Genomic DNA, 14,217 nt, shown 5'->3' with positions numbered 1-14,217 from the left:
ATGAAGATATTTTGTAAAGTTCATACCGAAAATAATTAGGCCTATGCACTAAGAACTTCATTTGGACAACTTTAAAGGCGATTTTCTCATTATTTAGATTTTTTTTGCACTCTCAGATTCCAGATTTTCAGTTCAGTTGTATCTCACCTCAAAACCAGTCTTAAAGTCGCTGGGGTATATTTGTAGTAATAGCCAAAAATACATTGTATGGGTCAAAATTATAGATTTTTCTTTTATGCCAAAAATCATTAGGAAATTAAGTAAAGATCATGTTCCATGAAGATATTTTGTAAATTTCCTACTGTAAATATATCAAAACTGAATTTTTGATTAGTAATATGCATTGCAAAGAACTTAATTTGGAAAACTTTAAAGGCCATTTTCTCAATATTTTTTGCACCCTCAAATTCCATATACTAAAATAGTTGTATCTCAGCCAAATATTGTCCTATCCTAACAAACCATACATCAATGGAAAGCGTATTTATTCAGCTTTCAGATGATGTACACTTATGACTGGTTTTGTGGTCCAGGGTCACAAATATTGTGCTATCCTAACAAACATACATCATAGGATACATCAATGGAAAGCTTATCTATTCAGCTTTCATATGATCTCAATTTAAAAAAATTGTCCCTTATGACGTTTTGTGGTCTAGGGGCACAAATAAGTCTGAAATGGCTTATTTAGCTATATATTTATCAAATTTGAAGCACTTTTCAAACATTTAAGAAATCGCAAAAGTTAGGTTATGTTAATAACAGACGACCGCGAAAATAAAGAAGTAACCATAGCAACAATATGCCGCGCAAGCGTTTTCTGTCAAGACGGTATATAAACAAAACGTAAGAATTATAACTTTTAATCACAAAATTATAGATTTACACACAAGAAATATATCACCAAAACATTGAGGGTCTGTTTTAAACATCTTTGAGGTAATTAACAGTTAGCTAACTGTGCTAGAATGTTGTGTGAGAAGCCCCTCAACTGCTTAAGGCACAAACATTACTGACAGAAATTAATTTAAACACAAACCTATCGCAAATACCACACACTAACCTCAATTCGTTTCCGAAAACAGAAACTGGTAGTTTTACACGCAGCCCACCTGCTCACCTGTCACCTCAAACGCTGACAAACGGAGCGGGTTTGTATGGAAGCCGAGGCAGCGGTTTGTCGCGCGCGCTCGTGGGTGTGGAGCGCGAGCTGTGATTAGACTCTCCGCGGTGGCGCGTGCCGGGGTCCGATGCGTGATGTCATGGTGCCCGTGGCTCGAGGTCACTCCCGGTCGGTTCGAAGTGGTACTCGATGTCTTTCAAGATTATGACGCCATAGTGAGGTTCTCAGTTCTTCACTTGAAGGCGCCCTCAAAGCTGCCTTTACGCAAGCCAGAACTTTTAACTTGCATAATTACAAGAATTTGAGCATTATAGGTCTATAGTTTTTTTTTTTCTTTTACAACTGTATGAAATTCTTGTAGAGCTTTTATCTTTATGAAAGCTGGCCATAGGATTTCACATGGAGAAAGATTTTCCAGTGTTTTAGTGGCGCGTAAAACGTTTGCCAAGTTCCCTTTAATATTAAGGGATGGCTTTTAGTGGGTTCTATGTAGGTCTGAAAGTGCAAAACACATGATGAAGTGTAGTAACTCTGCAATCTTAGCTCTTAATTTGAGAATAAAATGACAGATTAGGGAGAAAATGAGTGTCTAAGATATGGTTCAGATGGGACTTTTGCTCCAAAGAAAATGACATTACAAAAAATACACCCCAAACCCCACATTATCATTCTTTTCACTGTTTGAAACTACAGGCTTTAAGTGTTAACATACACCTTGTAGAATCTGCAAAATGTTAATTATTTTACCAAAATAAGAGGGATCATACAAAAAGCATATTATGTTTTATTTACTACTGACCTGAATAAGATATTTTTCATGTAAAAGACATTTACATATGAAGAGTTAAGATGCAAAAGCCCCTAAATCCATCTGACGTATTTCCTTAAAATTAACATTTCCGTCTGGCTACCTTTTATGTAAGTACTGGTACTTCTGATTGAGCTGGGGCTGGAATTTAGCGAGTTTGAAGTAAAAGGATTTGATGGACGTATAATACGTGTCAGGAGCGTTCACTCAGTATCATTATCTCATTTTTTTACCGAGATGGCTTTTAGCTGGTTTGCATCTAAACTCTTCATACAGTCCATAAGAAAAAAATATAGTCGAATTTATAAGAATGACTAAATTCTTTTTTATTATTATTATTATTATGCAAACAGATATACTTGATTTTAATACTGTGTTGTTACCTGAATGATCCACAACTGTGTTTGCTTGTTTAGTGATAGCTGTTCATGAGTCCCTTCTTTGTCCTGAACAGTTAAACCGCCTGCTGTTCTTCAAAAAAATCCTTCAGGTCCCACAAATTCTTTGGTTTTTCAGCATTTTTGTGTATTTGAACCCTTTCCAACAATGACTGTATGATTCTGAGATCCATCTTTTCACACTGAGGACAACTGAGGGACTCATATGCAACTATGGTTCAAACGCTCACTGATGCTTCAGAATGAAAAAAGATGCATTAAGGGTGTAAACAAATATTTTTTTTCATTTAGTAATGCCCTTCAGAAGCTATAGAAGATACTTGCATGTTTTCCAGAAATCAAAATAAGTTAAACTTACCCTGATCTTCACATTTGAAAAGTTTTCACCCCCAGCTCTTAAACGAGAAGTCCACTTACAGAATAAAATTTACAGATAAAGTACTCACCCCCTTGTCATCCAAGATGTTCATGTCTTTCTTTCTTCAGTCGTAAAGAAATTATGTTTTTTGAGGAAATTTCAGCATTTTTTTTTTTTCATATAATGGACTGATATGGTGCCCCAAGTTTGAACTTCCAAAATGCAGTTTAAATTCGGCTTTAAACGATCCCAAATGCGGTTGTAAACGATCCCAGCCGAGGAAGAAGGGTCTTATCTAGCAAAACGATCTGTTATTTTTATAAAAAAAATATACAACCGCATTCGGGATCGTTTGAAGCCGCATTTAAACTGTATTTTGGAAGTTCAAAATCGGGGCACCACAGATGTCCACTATATGGAGAAAAATGCTGAAATGTTTTCCTCAAAAAAAAAAAAAAACAAGAAAGAAAGACATGAACATCTTGGATGACAAGGGGGTGAGTACATTATCTGTAAATCTTTGTTCTGGAAGTGGACTTCTCCTTTAATGCAACGTTTTTCCTTCTGGAGCATCAGTGAGTGTTTGAACCTTCTGTAATAGTTGCATATGAGTCCCTCAGTTGTCCTCAGTGTGAAAAAAATGGGTCTCAAAATCACACAGTCATTGTTGGAAAGGGCTCAAATACACAAAAATGCTGGAAAACCAAAGAATATGTGGGGCCTGATGAATTTTTCTAAAGAACAGCAGGCAGTTTCAGGACTGTTCAGGACAAACAAGGCACTCATGAACAACTATCACTAAACATAAAAACACAGCTGTGGATCATTCAGGTAACAACACAGTACTAAGAAGTGTAAACTTTTGAACAGGGTCATTTTTATAAATTTAACTATTATTTCTCTTGTGGACCATATGTCTTTTATGTGAAATATCTTATTCAGGTCAGCAAAAAAAATCCCTCTTATTTTGCAGATTCTGTATGTAAACTTTTGACTTCAACTATGTATGTGTGTATGTTTGTGTGTGAGTAAAAAACACACAAGGCCAGGAAATGTTTAAAATAAATAAACTATATTCAATAAGGTCTGCTTGAGCTCTAACAGCTACATAATTTTTTTTCTTCTCGGGACACAGTACACATCATGCCATGTTCTTTAAAACAAATCTCCTCCGCCTTTAGTTTTGTCTTGACTTTTTATGCTACTTCCATGAAAAATGAACGGAAACAAACAAAAAAAGCAAACAAACAAACATAATCCTCAATATTATTTTCTAGTGAATTATTACAGTATTTTATATATATTAATGTCACATCATTTTGGACATTGTCAGTCATTATTAAAGTAATTAACAGGCAGAAGAGAATGATCACAGACAGAAGTGCACAAAAACAAGGCAGGGAGCAAGACCAGTTTGAGCTCGACACAGACAACATACAAAACTGTGAGGACAACAAGACGGAGGTTCATAACATGGAAAGTAACAACTGTTTTTCACATTTCCCTAGGCAGAAATTAAGATGTAACAAACTGTTTGTCAATAGGTTATCCTCCCCACTTCCAATTCCATTTTAAAACCTTTCTATAGTATCTCTAACGAATTGGATGAAAAAATACCTGCAAGTAAAATAAAAAATGCAAAATAAGAAAAAAGATGGGATATAAATGTAAACTTTGACACTGATAACACCTCATGCATACAAACAGGTACTTCATGCATTTTGTACATTAGAGGCACATGTACAACTTCACATTTACAGTAATGAACACAGTCCAACCGCTGGTGGACATCAGAAATGCAACATCATCACCAGAACACATGAAGACGTGTACTGGAAAAAGCCAAGATGGCCTTTTACTCAGTGAACATGCCCTTCACACAGTCAACAGACGAGACAGTCACACCTACAGTGTATTTCACTCTGTTATCATGAGTTAAATTCCTTGTAAATAAATTAATAAATAAAAATAGCCTTTGGCCCAGTGCACAAAAAACTGTTTTACAGAGACATATTACTTGTAATTCATTAGAAAAACAAATAATAGATAGATGATAGATATATAGATAGATAGATGTGAGGATGCAGCGTAGAGATTAATTCGCTGCAATAATAAACACTGCAAATGGAGTCTGAATTATCATACAACATATGGTGATTTCTTTTCAACCCAAATAAACCTACTGAGAATATCTAAACATCTTGGAAATAGTTATCAAAAACTATTACATCAATAGCTACTGAGGTTCCTATCAATTTGAGTACACTTGGAAATAGAAAAATCACCTACTGAAAATGTCACAAAGTCGTATTCCAAAAAGTTTTACAAAGCTTTCGACATTAACAGAGTCGTAAAAAGAGTAAACATCTGACATTCAGGGCAATGGGTGATTTCTACCGATTCTCCAGACTCGATGCCACACAAAAACACAAGATCAGTAATGATAAAACAAAACATTAACTTTCAGAAAATCTCTAACGACTCTTCTTGTCATTTGTCAGATTTATTGCACTTCCTCTTTGTAGCGTTAAGATTAAAAAGCCTACATGCACTAAAGAAAACCTCGAAGCAAGCGACGGGGTCGGGATAGGCACCGAGTATGACTGAAAGGTTTACTGCAATGCCGGTTGCTCAGGGATAGGTTAGCATATTGCACACTCTGTCTCATTCAATTTGGTTTCTGTTGTACTCAGAGAAAACAAACACATTAACATGTAACAACACAGATAGAATTATGACATGTTATTAGTTAAATACTAAATAATCAATAAGTCTCTTAAGGCAATAATTGGGAACTAAACAGAGTTAAGATTCTGCTAATCTAGGATTGAACCCGTCCTTCAGGGTTTCAGATATCAAATATAAACAAAATAACATTTTCCCCAATTTTCTACCTAGTGATTAACAGTCTGTTAAAGCCAGTTTAAGTTGACTGATGTTGAGCATGTATAAAACACGATTTCATGCTTTATCTTTTGCACAACATTTAAGAGAGCTTATTTCTCTCTTCTGAACTGTAAACAAAGGTGTGAACGTTGTTCAGTGTGAGGCAAAGCATGTGAAAATACAGATCAATGGTGCCTTTTTTTTACCACAAGACATTATTGAACATAATTAGACTTCTGATCTGCACGTAAATAAATTAAATGTTAATTAAAGGAATAGATCACCCAAAATTTACATTTTCCAAAATGTATTCCCTCTCAGGCCATCAATGATGTATATGAGTTTGTTTCTTCATTAGATTAAGAGAAATGTAGAATTACATCACTTGCTCACCAACGGATCCTCTGCAGTGAAGTCTGTTTGTAATAAGCACATCCATAATTAAGATGTAATTAATTTCTGGCTAAAATATGTTTCCAAAGATGACATTTTCACTAGAGAAACAATATTACGGATCATGAACTCATATATTAGTCAGAAACAATAGTTTAAAGTTCAAAACGTCTTAAAGATGGATTTATTTCTTACAAAAACACAGCTTTTAATTTCACAAGGCATTAATTGATGGATGAGAGTGGTTTGGATTACTTGTGAATTACTGTGATGTTTTTACAAGCTGTTATTCTGACGGCACCCATTCACTGTAGAGTGAGCAAACGATGTAATGCAACATTTCTCCAAATCTGATGAAGAAACAAACTTATCTACATCTTGGCTGGCCTGAGGGTGAGTAAATGTTCAGCGAAATTTCATTCTTGCGTAAACATTTTCTTTAAGTACTGATCTCACATCAAAATATTATAAAAGAGATCTGACATAGGCAGCCATCATTGTTGTCCCGTTTAGTAACAAACAGTGTAAACTTCAAATTCATGCATGTCTTCAGAATCAAAGCATGCCATTATAGATCTGCCGATATGTACTCCATCATGCATTTCGATTGACTAGACCACAGACAAAAGTCCAGCCCTGAAGTATAGCAGGAGAACACAGTACACACACCACACAGCTTTACACAAACATCTACGGACCGGACAGATGAGCTGACGACATAAAAACGCTTAGAATCCCCTTAACGCACATATACACACAATCCTGAGTGCTCTACAAGTAAACAACATTTTTATTGTGAATCTGTAAGGGACCAATCAGCTTTCAGCTCCGGCGGACTAATCAGCTAACGAGTTTATAAAGAACCAATCACTGCGCAGCTCTTAACTGCTCTAGATCAAGACGCCCCAGACAGGTTTACACAATGCCGAGAGAAACTGTACAGAGACATATTGACTTAGTGTTTTGTTACGAGAACTTGTAAAGTCACCGGATGCATCAATGAACGTGGACACACTTCAGTTTATGCACCGTAATAAAGTTGACACTCAAATCATTTGTTCTTCTAATAAACCTGTTTAAGAGTTACTTCAACGGCGCCCGTTCAGCCACTGCAAGCATTGACGGAGATGTCTTTTATTTCTGGCATACTCTGAACGCTGTTATGAGAAAATAGTTTTGCGTACATCCCAGTGGCTTGACGCTTGACCGTTGGAGATATGGAGACGACGGCGAGTGAATTTTTACATTGACACTTTTAGAGGCGTTCCATTGTCTCCAGGCAGCAGAAGGTGCAGAATGAATGTAACAACTGAAGATTCAAATCATTATGATGACCAGTGTTCCATTTTGGAATGAATGTAACAACTAAAGATTCAAATCATGATGTCCAGTGTTCCATTTCAGAAAGAATGCAACAATTGAAGATTCAAATCATTACGATGCTCAGTGTTCCATTTCAGAAGTTCCCAGACATTGTGATGTCATAAGATGTTTTGTTTGTTGAATCAGAGGGGTTGTTGAAGGGTAGAATAGGTTTTCGTGTAAAAATAAATGTTATTATCTGGATTCAGTGTGACTCAGATGAACACAATTTTTTGAAAATAAAGCCATTTCGGGTCAGAGAATGAAGGTAATACTTTTAATAAATAACTTTCTAATTCCATCTTCACTTATTCTTCTGTCCATGAGCTACCGCTGCTTTCTTCTAGTCTTAAAGGGATACTTCCCACAAAAATGAAATTCTTTACTATTTTCCAAACCGGTTTCAACTTCTTTCTTTTGTTGAGCTAAATGAAGATATTTTGAAAAACGTTAGGGAAAAAAACAGCCACTGACTTACATAGAATGGAAAAAAAAAATCAATGGAGTACTATGGAAGTCAGTAGCTACCAACATACAGTACGACAAAATATAATGCTGTTTTGAAACAGAGAGTAAATGATAAGAAATTTAATTTGCGTGAACTATCCCTTTAAGCCAGACTATTTTTCTCATTGTAGGGCACAATTGTGTCTGAAAAAGGGAGATTGTGAGAGAATACTGACAACAAAGGCCAATAAACTAGCCAATATTTCATATTTTCAAAATAAATTACAATATAATTGTTTTTTTATTATTATTTTCTACTAGATTTTGTACTAATTATTAACCATAAATAATATTAAAATGCAAAAGATTTTTTTCAGGGCACAATTGAAAGTCTTGGACTACTTAGTGTGTCACTGATACATTTTTGTCTTTTTTTCAGAGCAACAGCTTCCAATATTTATGCGAAACAAATATTTCACTATTTAGCATTATAATCACATTACTATTAACTTTGAGTTTGCTCAGTCCAGCATTATGCAGGAGAAACATTGTAAACATTATCAAAAAGGGCTTTCTTCGGTTATGTTCAGTCACACTAAAATGCATTATTATTAATATTTTATGATTTATAGAATAAGAAGCCCTAGAACATGACATCATTTCCACTGCACAAATTCAATGCAAGGACTAAAGTGATTTTACATGCTTGAAGTCTAGTGTGACGCAATTTTCATTCTGTCTTGCTTTTGCTCTTTTAGCTCTGCGGTCATATTGTACGATCTGTCAAGCAACAATCATAAATGACTGCTTTAGCACAGAATAATGCACATTGCAAGCGAAACTGCTGATCTGTTAAGCAGCCAATTGCTGGTGCATTTTCATTAGCATCTAAACTGCTGTCACTATAGCTCTAAGGACACCTTTATCCTTACTCAGATTTACTAAAAAGACCTTTTACGTGACAACGTCTGCAGTGTAAAAAAAAGTTGTCAGTTCTGAGCTTAAGAAACGGAAAAGATCGAAACATGACTATTTTACAGCGTCGCTCCCTCTTTATACTACATCACGCTCATCTTTGCCCTCTTTTGCTACTTGCTTTGCTTTCATAAACTCATCTTCTTTTATCTTTTCCCAGCATCATCCATCTCTTTTTCTCTTTCACCTCAGATTCTCTTCCAAGTTGAATGATTTGCATTAGTGCATTTGAAAGATTCATACATGTTTTGTGTGTGTGTGCAAAGTTGTGTTGATGTATGTAGTTTATCAAGCCTCAAAACCCCGTTTGTACATATAAGTGTGTGTCGTAACAAGGGAGGCCGTTCAGAAGCCCTCGATATGGCAGTAGGCCTCAAGGCTGGAGAAGAGAATGTACAGGAACCACAGACCCAGAAAGAGGAGCGAAGTGAGCAGACGTGGGACACGAGGGCCGCCCAGCTCTCCGCCGATAGATGGCCGGCGCCTGAACAGCAGCACCCCCATGCAGATGAAGGCAAAAATAGTGAAGAGGGTGACGGAGAAGGCCAGCGAGCCAGGGTCTACCTGAAAGCGCTTGCCCTGGATGGCCCAGTACACGGCCGCCACGGACCAGGCAACGCCGATGCCCAGAAACACGTTGACGGCGTTGCTGCCCGTGACGTTTCCGACGGAGGCGTCTGCATACTGATCCTGGGTGGCGGCAACTTTGCTGGCAAATGTGTCTTAAAGAGAGAGACAGAGAGCATGAGAAAATATAGCATATTTTTAAATGATCAGTTACAGCCAATAACATTTAAAATAATTTCTGAATATAATATAATGTAATAATAAATACATTAAAAAATATATGAATTTGAATTTTAGCAGATTTGTGTACAGGTTTCAGGTAAATTTTGATGTAAATATACAGTATATAAAAAACTGATCAGAAAGATTTTTTAAAAACAAAATTAATGCTCAGCATTCATCAAAGGTGCATTAAATTGATTTAAAGTGCCAAAAGAGATTTTTATTTCAAATAAATATTGTTCTTTTAAACTTTCTATTCATCTAGAAAAAAATGTATCACAGTTTCCCGCAAAATATGAAGCAGCACAACTGTTTTCAACATTAATAATAATTAGAAATGTCTCTTGAGCATCAAATAAGCATATTAGAATAATTTCTGAAGGATCATGTGACACTTAAGACTGTAATGACGCTGAAAATTCAGCTTTGAATCATAGGAATAAATTACACCTTAAAATATATTTACGCAGAATACAGCTGTTTTAAATTGTAATTATACTTCGCAGTAAAACAATTTTACTTCATTTTTTAATCTAATAAATTTGGTCTTGGTGCACAGTAAAAAAAAAATTTTTTGAGTCAACTTAAAATAATTTGTTTCCTGGCTGCTTTAAAAATTTAAGTTCAGTCAACTCAAAAAAAGTTTAGTCAATGTTAAAATGAAAATGTTGAAAAATGTTAAGTTTTACTAAGTAATAACTCAGATATTTGAATTGTTTCAACATACAATTTTAAGGCAGCTGGGTAACAAACAGATTTTAAGTTTAACCAATTTTTTAGTTCAGTCAACTCGAATATCTAAGTTGTCACTTAGTACAACTTAACATTTCAAGTTGACTGAACTTACTTGAGTTGACTGAACTTAAAATTTCAAGGCAGCAGGGTAACAAATTATTTTAAGTTCACTCAACAAATTTTTTTTTTTTTTTTTTTACAGTGTGAGCAGAAGAGACTAATAAAACATGAAGAATGAATGAATGAATGAATTAATTAATTAATATACATATATACACTACCAGTCAAAAGTTTTATTATTATTAATTAATTAAACAGTATTATTAATGTTTTTAAAGAAGTCTCTTCTGCTCACCAAGCCTGCATTTATTTGATCCAAAATACAGAAGCAGTAATATTGTGAAATATTTTTACTATTTAAAATAACTGCTTTGTTTAAATATATTTTAAGATGTAATTGATTCCTGTGATCAAAGCTGAATTTTCAGCATCATTACTCCAGTCTTTAGTGTCACATGATCCTTCAGAAATAATTTTAATATGCTGATCTGCTGTTGAAGAAACATTTATTATTATTATTGTTATTATTATTATTGTTGTTATTATTATAATAATTATTATTATCAATATTTAAAACAGTTGAGTACATTTTTTCAGGATTATTTGATTAATAGAAAGATCCAAAAATCAGCATTTATCTAAAATTAAAAGCTTTTGCAACATTATAGAAATTAACACTTTTATTAAGCAGGAATGCTTTAAATTGATCAAAAGACAATTTAAATCAAATTGATAAATTGATAAAGACATTTATAATGTTACAAAAGATTTCTATTTCAGATAAATGCTGTTCTTCTGAACTTTCTATTCACCAAAGAAACTTGAAAAAATTCTACTCAGTTGTTTTCAACAATAATAATTTATGATCAAAATATATAAAAAATAAATGTTTTCTGAGCAGCAAATCAGAATATTAGAATGATTTCTGAAGGATCATGCGATTGGAGTAATAATGATAAAAAAGTCAGCACTGAAATCACAAGAATAAATTATATTTTGAAATATATTCAAATAGAAAACAGTTCTTTTAAATAGTAAAAATATTTCAGAATTTTACTGTTTTTACTGTACTTTGGATCAAATAAATGCAGGCTTGGTGAGCAGAAGAGACTTCTTTAAAAACATTAAAACTCTTACTGTTCAAAAACTTTTGACAGGTAGTGTGTACATATAGGCTATACATATCCCAATATGTATTTGGCAACGTAAAATACCTTAATTAATCAAGTTATTTTCGCAGTGAAAATTAATTTTAATCACCTTCATGCTTTATTAAACAAATTGACACATTAGTTTTTTTCACGTCTATCACCTAAACTACAAAATTAAAAAATGTTCTTTTTATTAAATGAAAAGTGCGTATTGTGCATTTTTCATAAGGTAATGCAGTGACGTTCCGACGTGGCTGAAGTGTCCAAGCCCTTCATTATACTGCACATCCTCAAGCACACCTGGGATAGAAGTGCCCAAAGCGACGAACACCACTGCGGTGACGGTGTCACGGAGGCCCACGGTGCAGCCGAAGTGTGACGCCAGGTCTCCGATGATGGCAGTGAGGATCCCAATTACAATGATGGACACTACAAAGCAGGCCCAGCCGTTCCAGTACTCCGTGGGCGGAACGAACGCGAAAAGAACCTTCCAGAACACCGTCAGGAAGTGCATGACATAATCAGAGCAGGACGGGGGATGCTCCTCTCGGCCCTCCTCTTCATCTTCATCTCCATCACCTGAGGATGCCACATAATTAACAAATTACATACACAATACATACGCAATCATTTCCACAACTAACCACCAGATGGCAGGATCACACCACTGACACAAACAAACTTGTTTAAAATATCCAGAGTCAAAGCAAATATTATTCAGACACCAGATTTTTTTTTTTTTCACTAGTGGGTGAAGGACATTATAGTTCATTTATGCAGGTGAGGATAGCAAAATAAACTGTGACCTATTATACACAGAAATTCTTTATACAGGGTACTACAAGTAAAATCAATAAAAATTTGGGACACTTTGATCTGACCATGTTTTGCTTAAGTGTTTTTTTTTTAATTACTAATGCTTTGTTTTGACACTGTTTAACTCTTTCTTGTCATATTTTAGTACCATTGTCTAAACTATAGTGACAAAACTGTAATAATGTGAGAAATGTTGAAGTTGTCTGAATAAATTTTGGTTTGACTGTAGATATACGCTCATGGAATTATAATTTTAGAAGTTAAATAATATTGCATGTCTTCAAACAAGGTAATATACAATTTTCACTCAGAAATTTAATTTAATTTAAGGTGATATTTTGAAGTAGAAAGACTGAAATATTATTTTCTTGTAAATCATACTTAATCTATTATTTACAACTACATTTAGAAATATAAATTTTATTGTTGTTGTTTGTTTAGTTTTTTTGTTTTTACAGTGTATGGACCAGTGTTATTTTAATATCACTAACATACCATTATAGTTTTTATTAATATTTTAAATTAGCGTGTATTTTTATATTTTCCCATGTAATTTAAAGCTTTAATTTTACTGTTTTTGCCATTTTAGTCTTTTTTTATATGTCTATACAGTTTTCAATTATTTTGAAATAAAAAGTTAATTAAAAATATATACAAATATTTTTTTAATTTTAGTAATTTTGTTGTGTTTTTGTCACATTTAGTAGTTTTGTATATGTCTGTACATTTTTTATTTTTTAAGTACCTTCAAGTTAAACTAAAATAAAATTTAGCTTAAATAAAAAATTAATTTATTTCTTCAGAAATTACACATTTAATTGAAAATTATATTTTGAAGTAGAAAGACTGAAATGTTATTTTCTTGTAAATCATACTTAAATAATCCTTTATTTACAACTACAATTAGAAATATAATGTTTTTTGTTGTTGTTTGTTTAGTTTTTTTGTTTTGTTTTTTTTTTTGTTTTTGTTTTTGTTTTTACAGTGTATGGACCAGTGTTATTTCAGTATCACTGAAATACTATTATAGTTTTTAATATTTTAAATTAGTGTGTATTTTTATATTTTCCAATGTAATTTTAAAGCTTAAGTAATTGTACTGTTTTTGCCATTTTAATATTTTATGTCTATACAGTTTTTAATCATTCTGAAATAAAAACAAAAATACATATATTTTTTATCCTCACTAATTTTGCTGTGTTTTTGTCACATTTAGTAGTTTTGTATATGTACGTCTATAAAGTTTTTAATATTTTTTTTAATTTCAATTTTAGTTTAATTATTTAGTACCTTCAAGTTAAACTAATTTAAATTTAAACTGAAATAAAAAGTAAATTTATTTCTTCTTTTTTAAATTTTAGTCAGTGTTTTTAGTAGTTTTTATATGTCTGCAGTTTTCAATAAGTTTTACTTCAACTTTAGTTATTTTAGTATGTCAAGTTAAACTAAATTAAGTATTTATAATAAAATATTATACATATTTTTAGAATATTTTATTAAATTACTTTTAATATTTCTAATGGTAACACTTTACAATAAGGTTCATTAGTCAACATTAGTTAACTACATTAGTTACATGAACTAAGAATGAACAATACTTCTACAGCATTTATTAATCTTAGTATATAATAATAATAATAATAATAATAATAATAATTTAGCACTTTTTATACATAAAATGCAACTCAAAGTGCTTCACCAGCATTAAACAAATATTAAAAAGAAAATAAAAAGTACACACAAAAAACGTTGACAATAAACATTAACAATACTTAATAACAATAACTTTTCAAATAAACATTAACAATAATTAATAAATAGTGTGATAAATGTATTGTTTAAAATGTATTGTTCATTGTTCATCTATGTTAGTTAATACATTAACTAATGTTAAGAAAGTGTTACCATTTTAATAT

At 32.9% G+C, this 14,217-nt stretch overlaps 2 protein-coding genes across 6 annotated transcripts in view; both read right to left on the bottom strand.

Moving 5' to 3' along the window:
• acsl3a (acyl-CoA synthetase long chain family member 3a) overlaps positions 1-1,222 on the bottom strand; it is a 44,891-nt gene extending 43,669 nt beyond the window's left edge. For 2 of the 4 annotated variants that reach the window (XM_051129915.1, XM_051129917.1), the window contains exon 1: positions 1,064-1,190. The gene's annotated coding sequence lies outside the window, so the exon portion shown is untranslated. Of the gene's footprint in view, positions 1-1,063 lie in introns of all 4 variants that reach the window. The other 2 variants (XM_051129916.1, XM_051129918.1) reach the window with 2 other exon arrangements.
• Positions 1,223-3,740: 2,518 nt separating this feature from the next.
• slc8a2b (solute carrier family 8 member 2b) overlaps positions 3,741-14,217 on the bottom strand; it is a 113,187-nt gene continuing 102,710 nt past the window's right edge. For both annotated transcript variants that reach the window (XM_051128943.1, XM_051128944.1), the window contains 2 exons: positions 11,786-12,064; positions 3,741-9,472 (listed from right to left, as the gene is read on the bottom strand). In XM_051128943.1, the coding sequence (XP_050984900.1) occupies positions 9,096-9,472; positions 11,786-12,064 (656 nt within the window). In that variant the 3' untranslated portion in view covers positions 3,741-9,095. The remainder of the gene's footprint in view (positions 9,473-11,785; positions 12,065-14,217) is intronic.

This window comes from Labeo rohita, chromosome 15 (assembly GCF_022985175.1).
Source record: "Labeo rohita strain BAU-BD-2019 chromosome 15, IGBB_LRoh.1.0, whole genome shotgun sequence".
NCBI classification, from domain to species: domain Eukaryota; kingdom Metazoa; phylum Chordata; class Actinopteri; order Cypriniformes; family Cyprinidae; genus Labeo; species Labeo rohita.
Note: the sequence above shows the minus strand (reverse complement) of the source record. Positions and strands in the feature narration are given on the sequence as shown.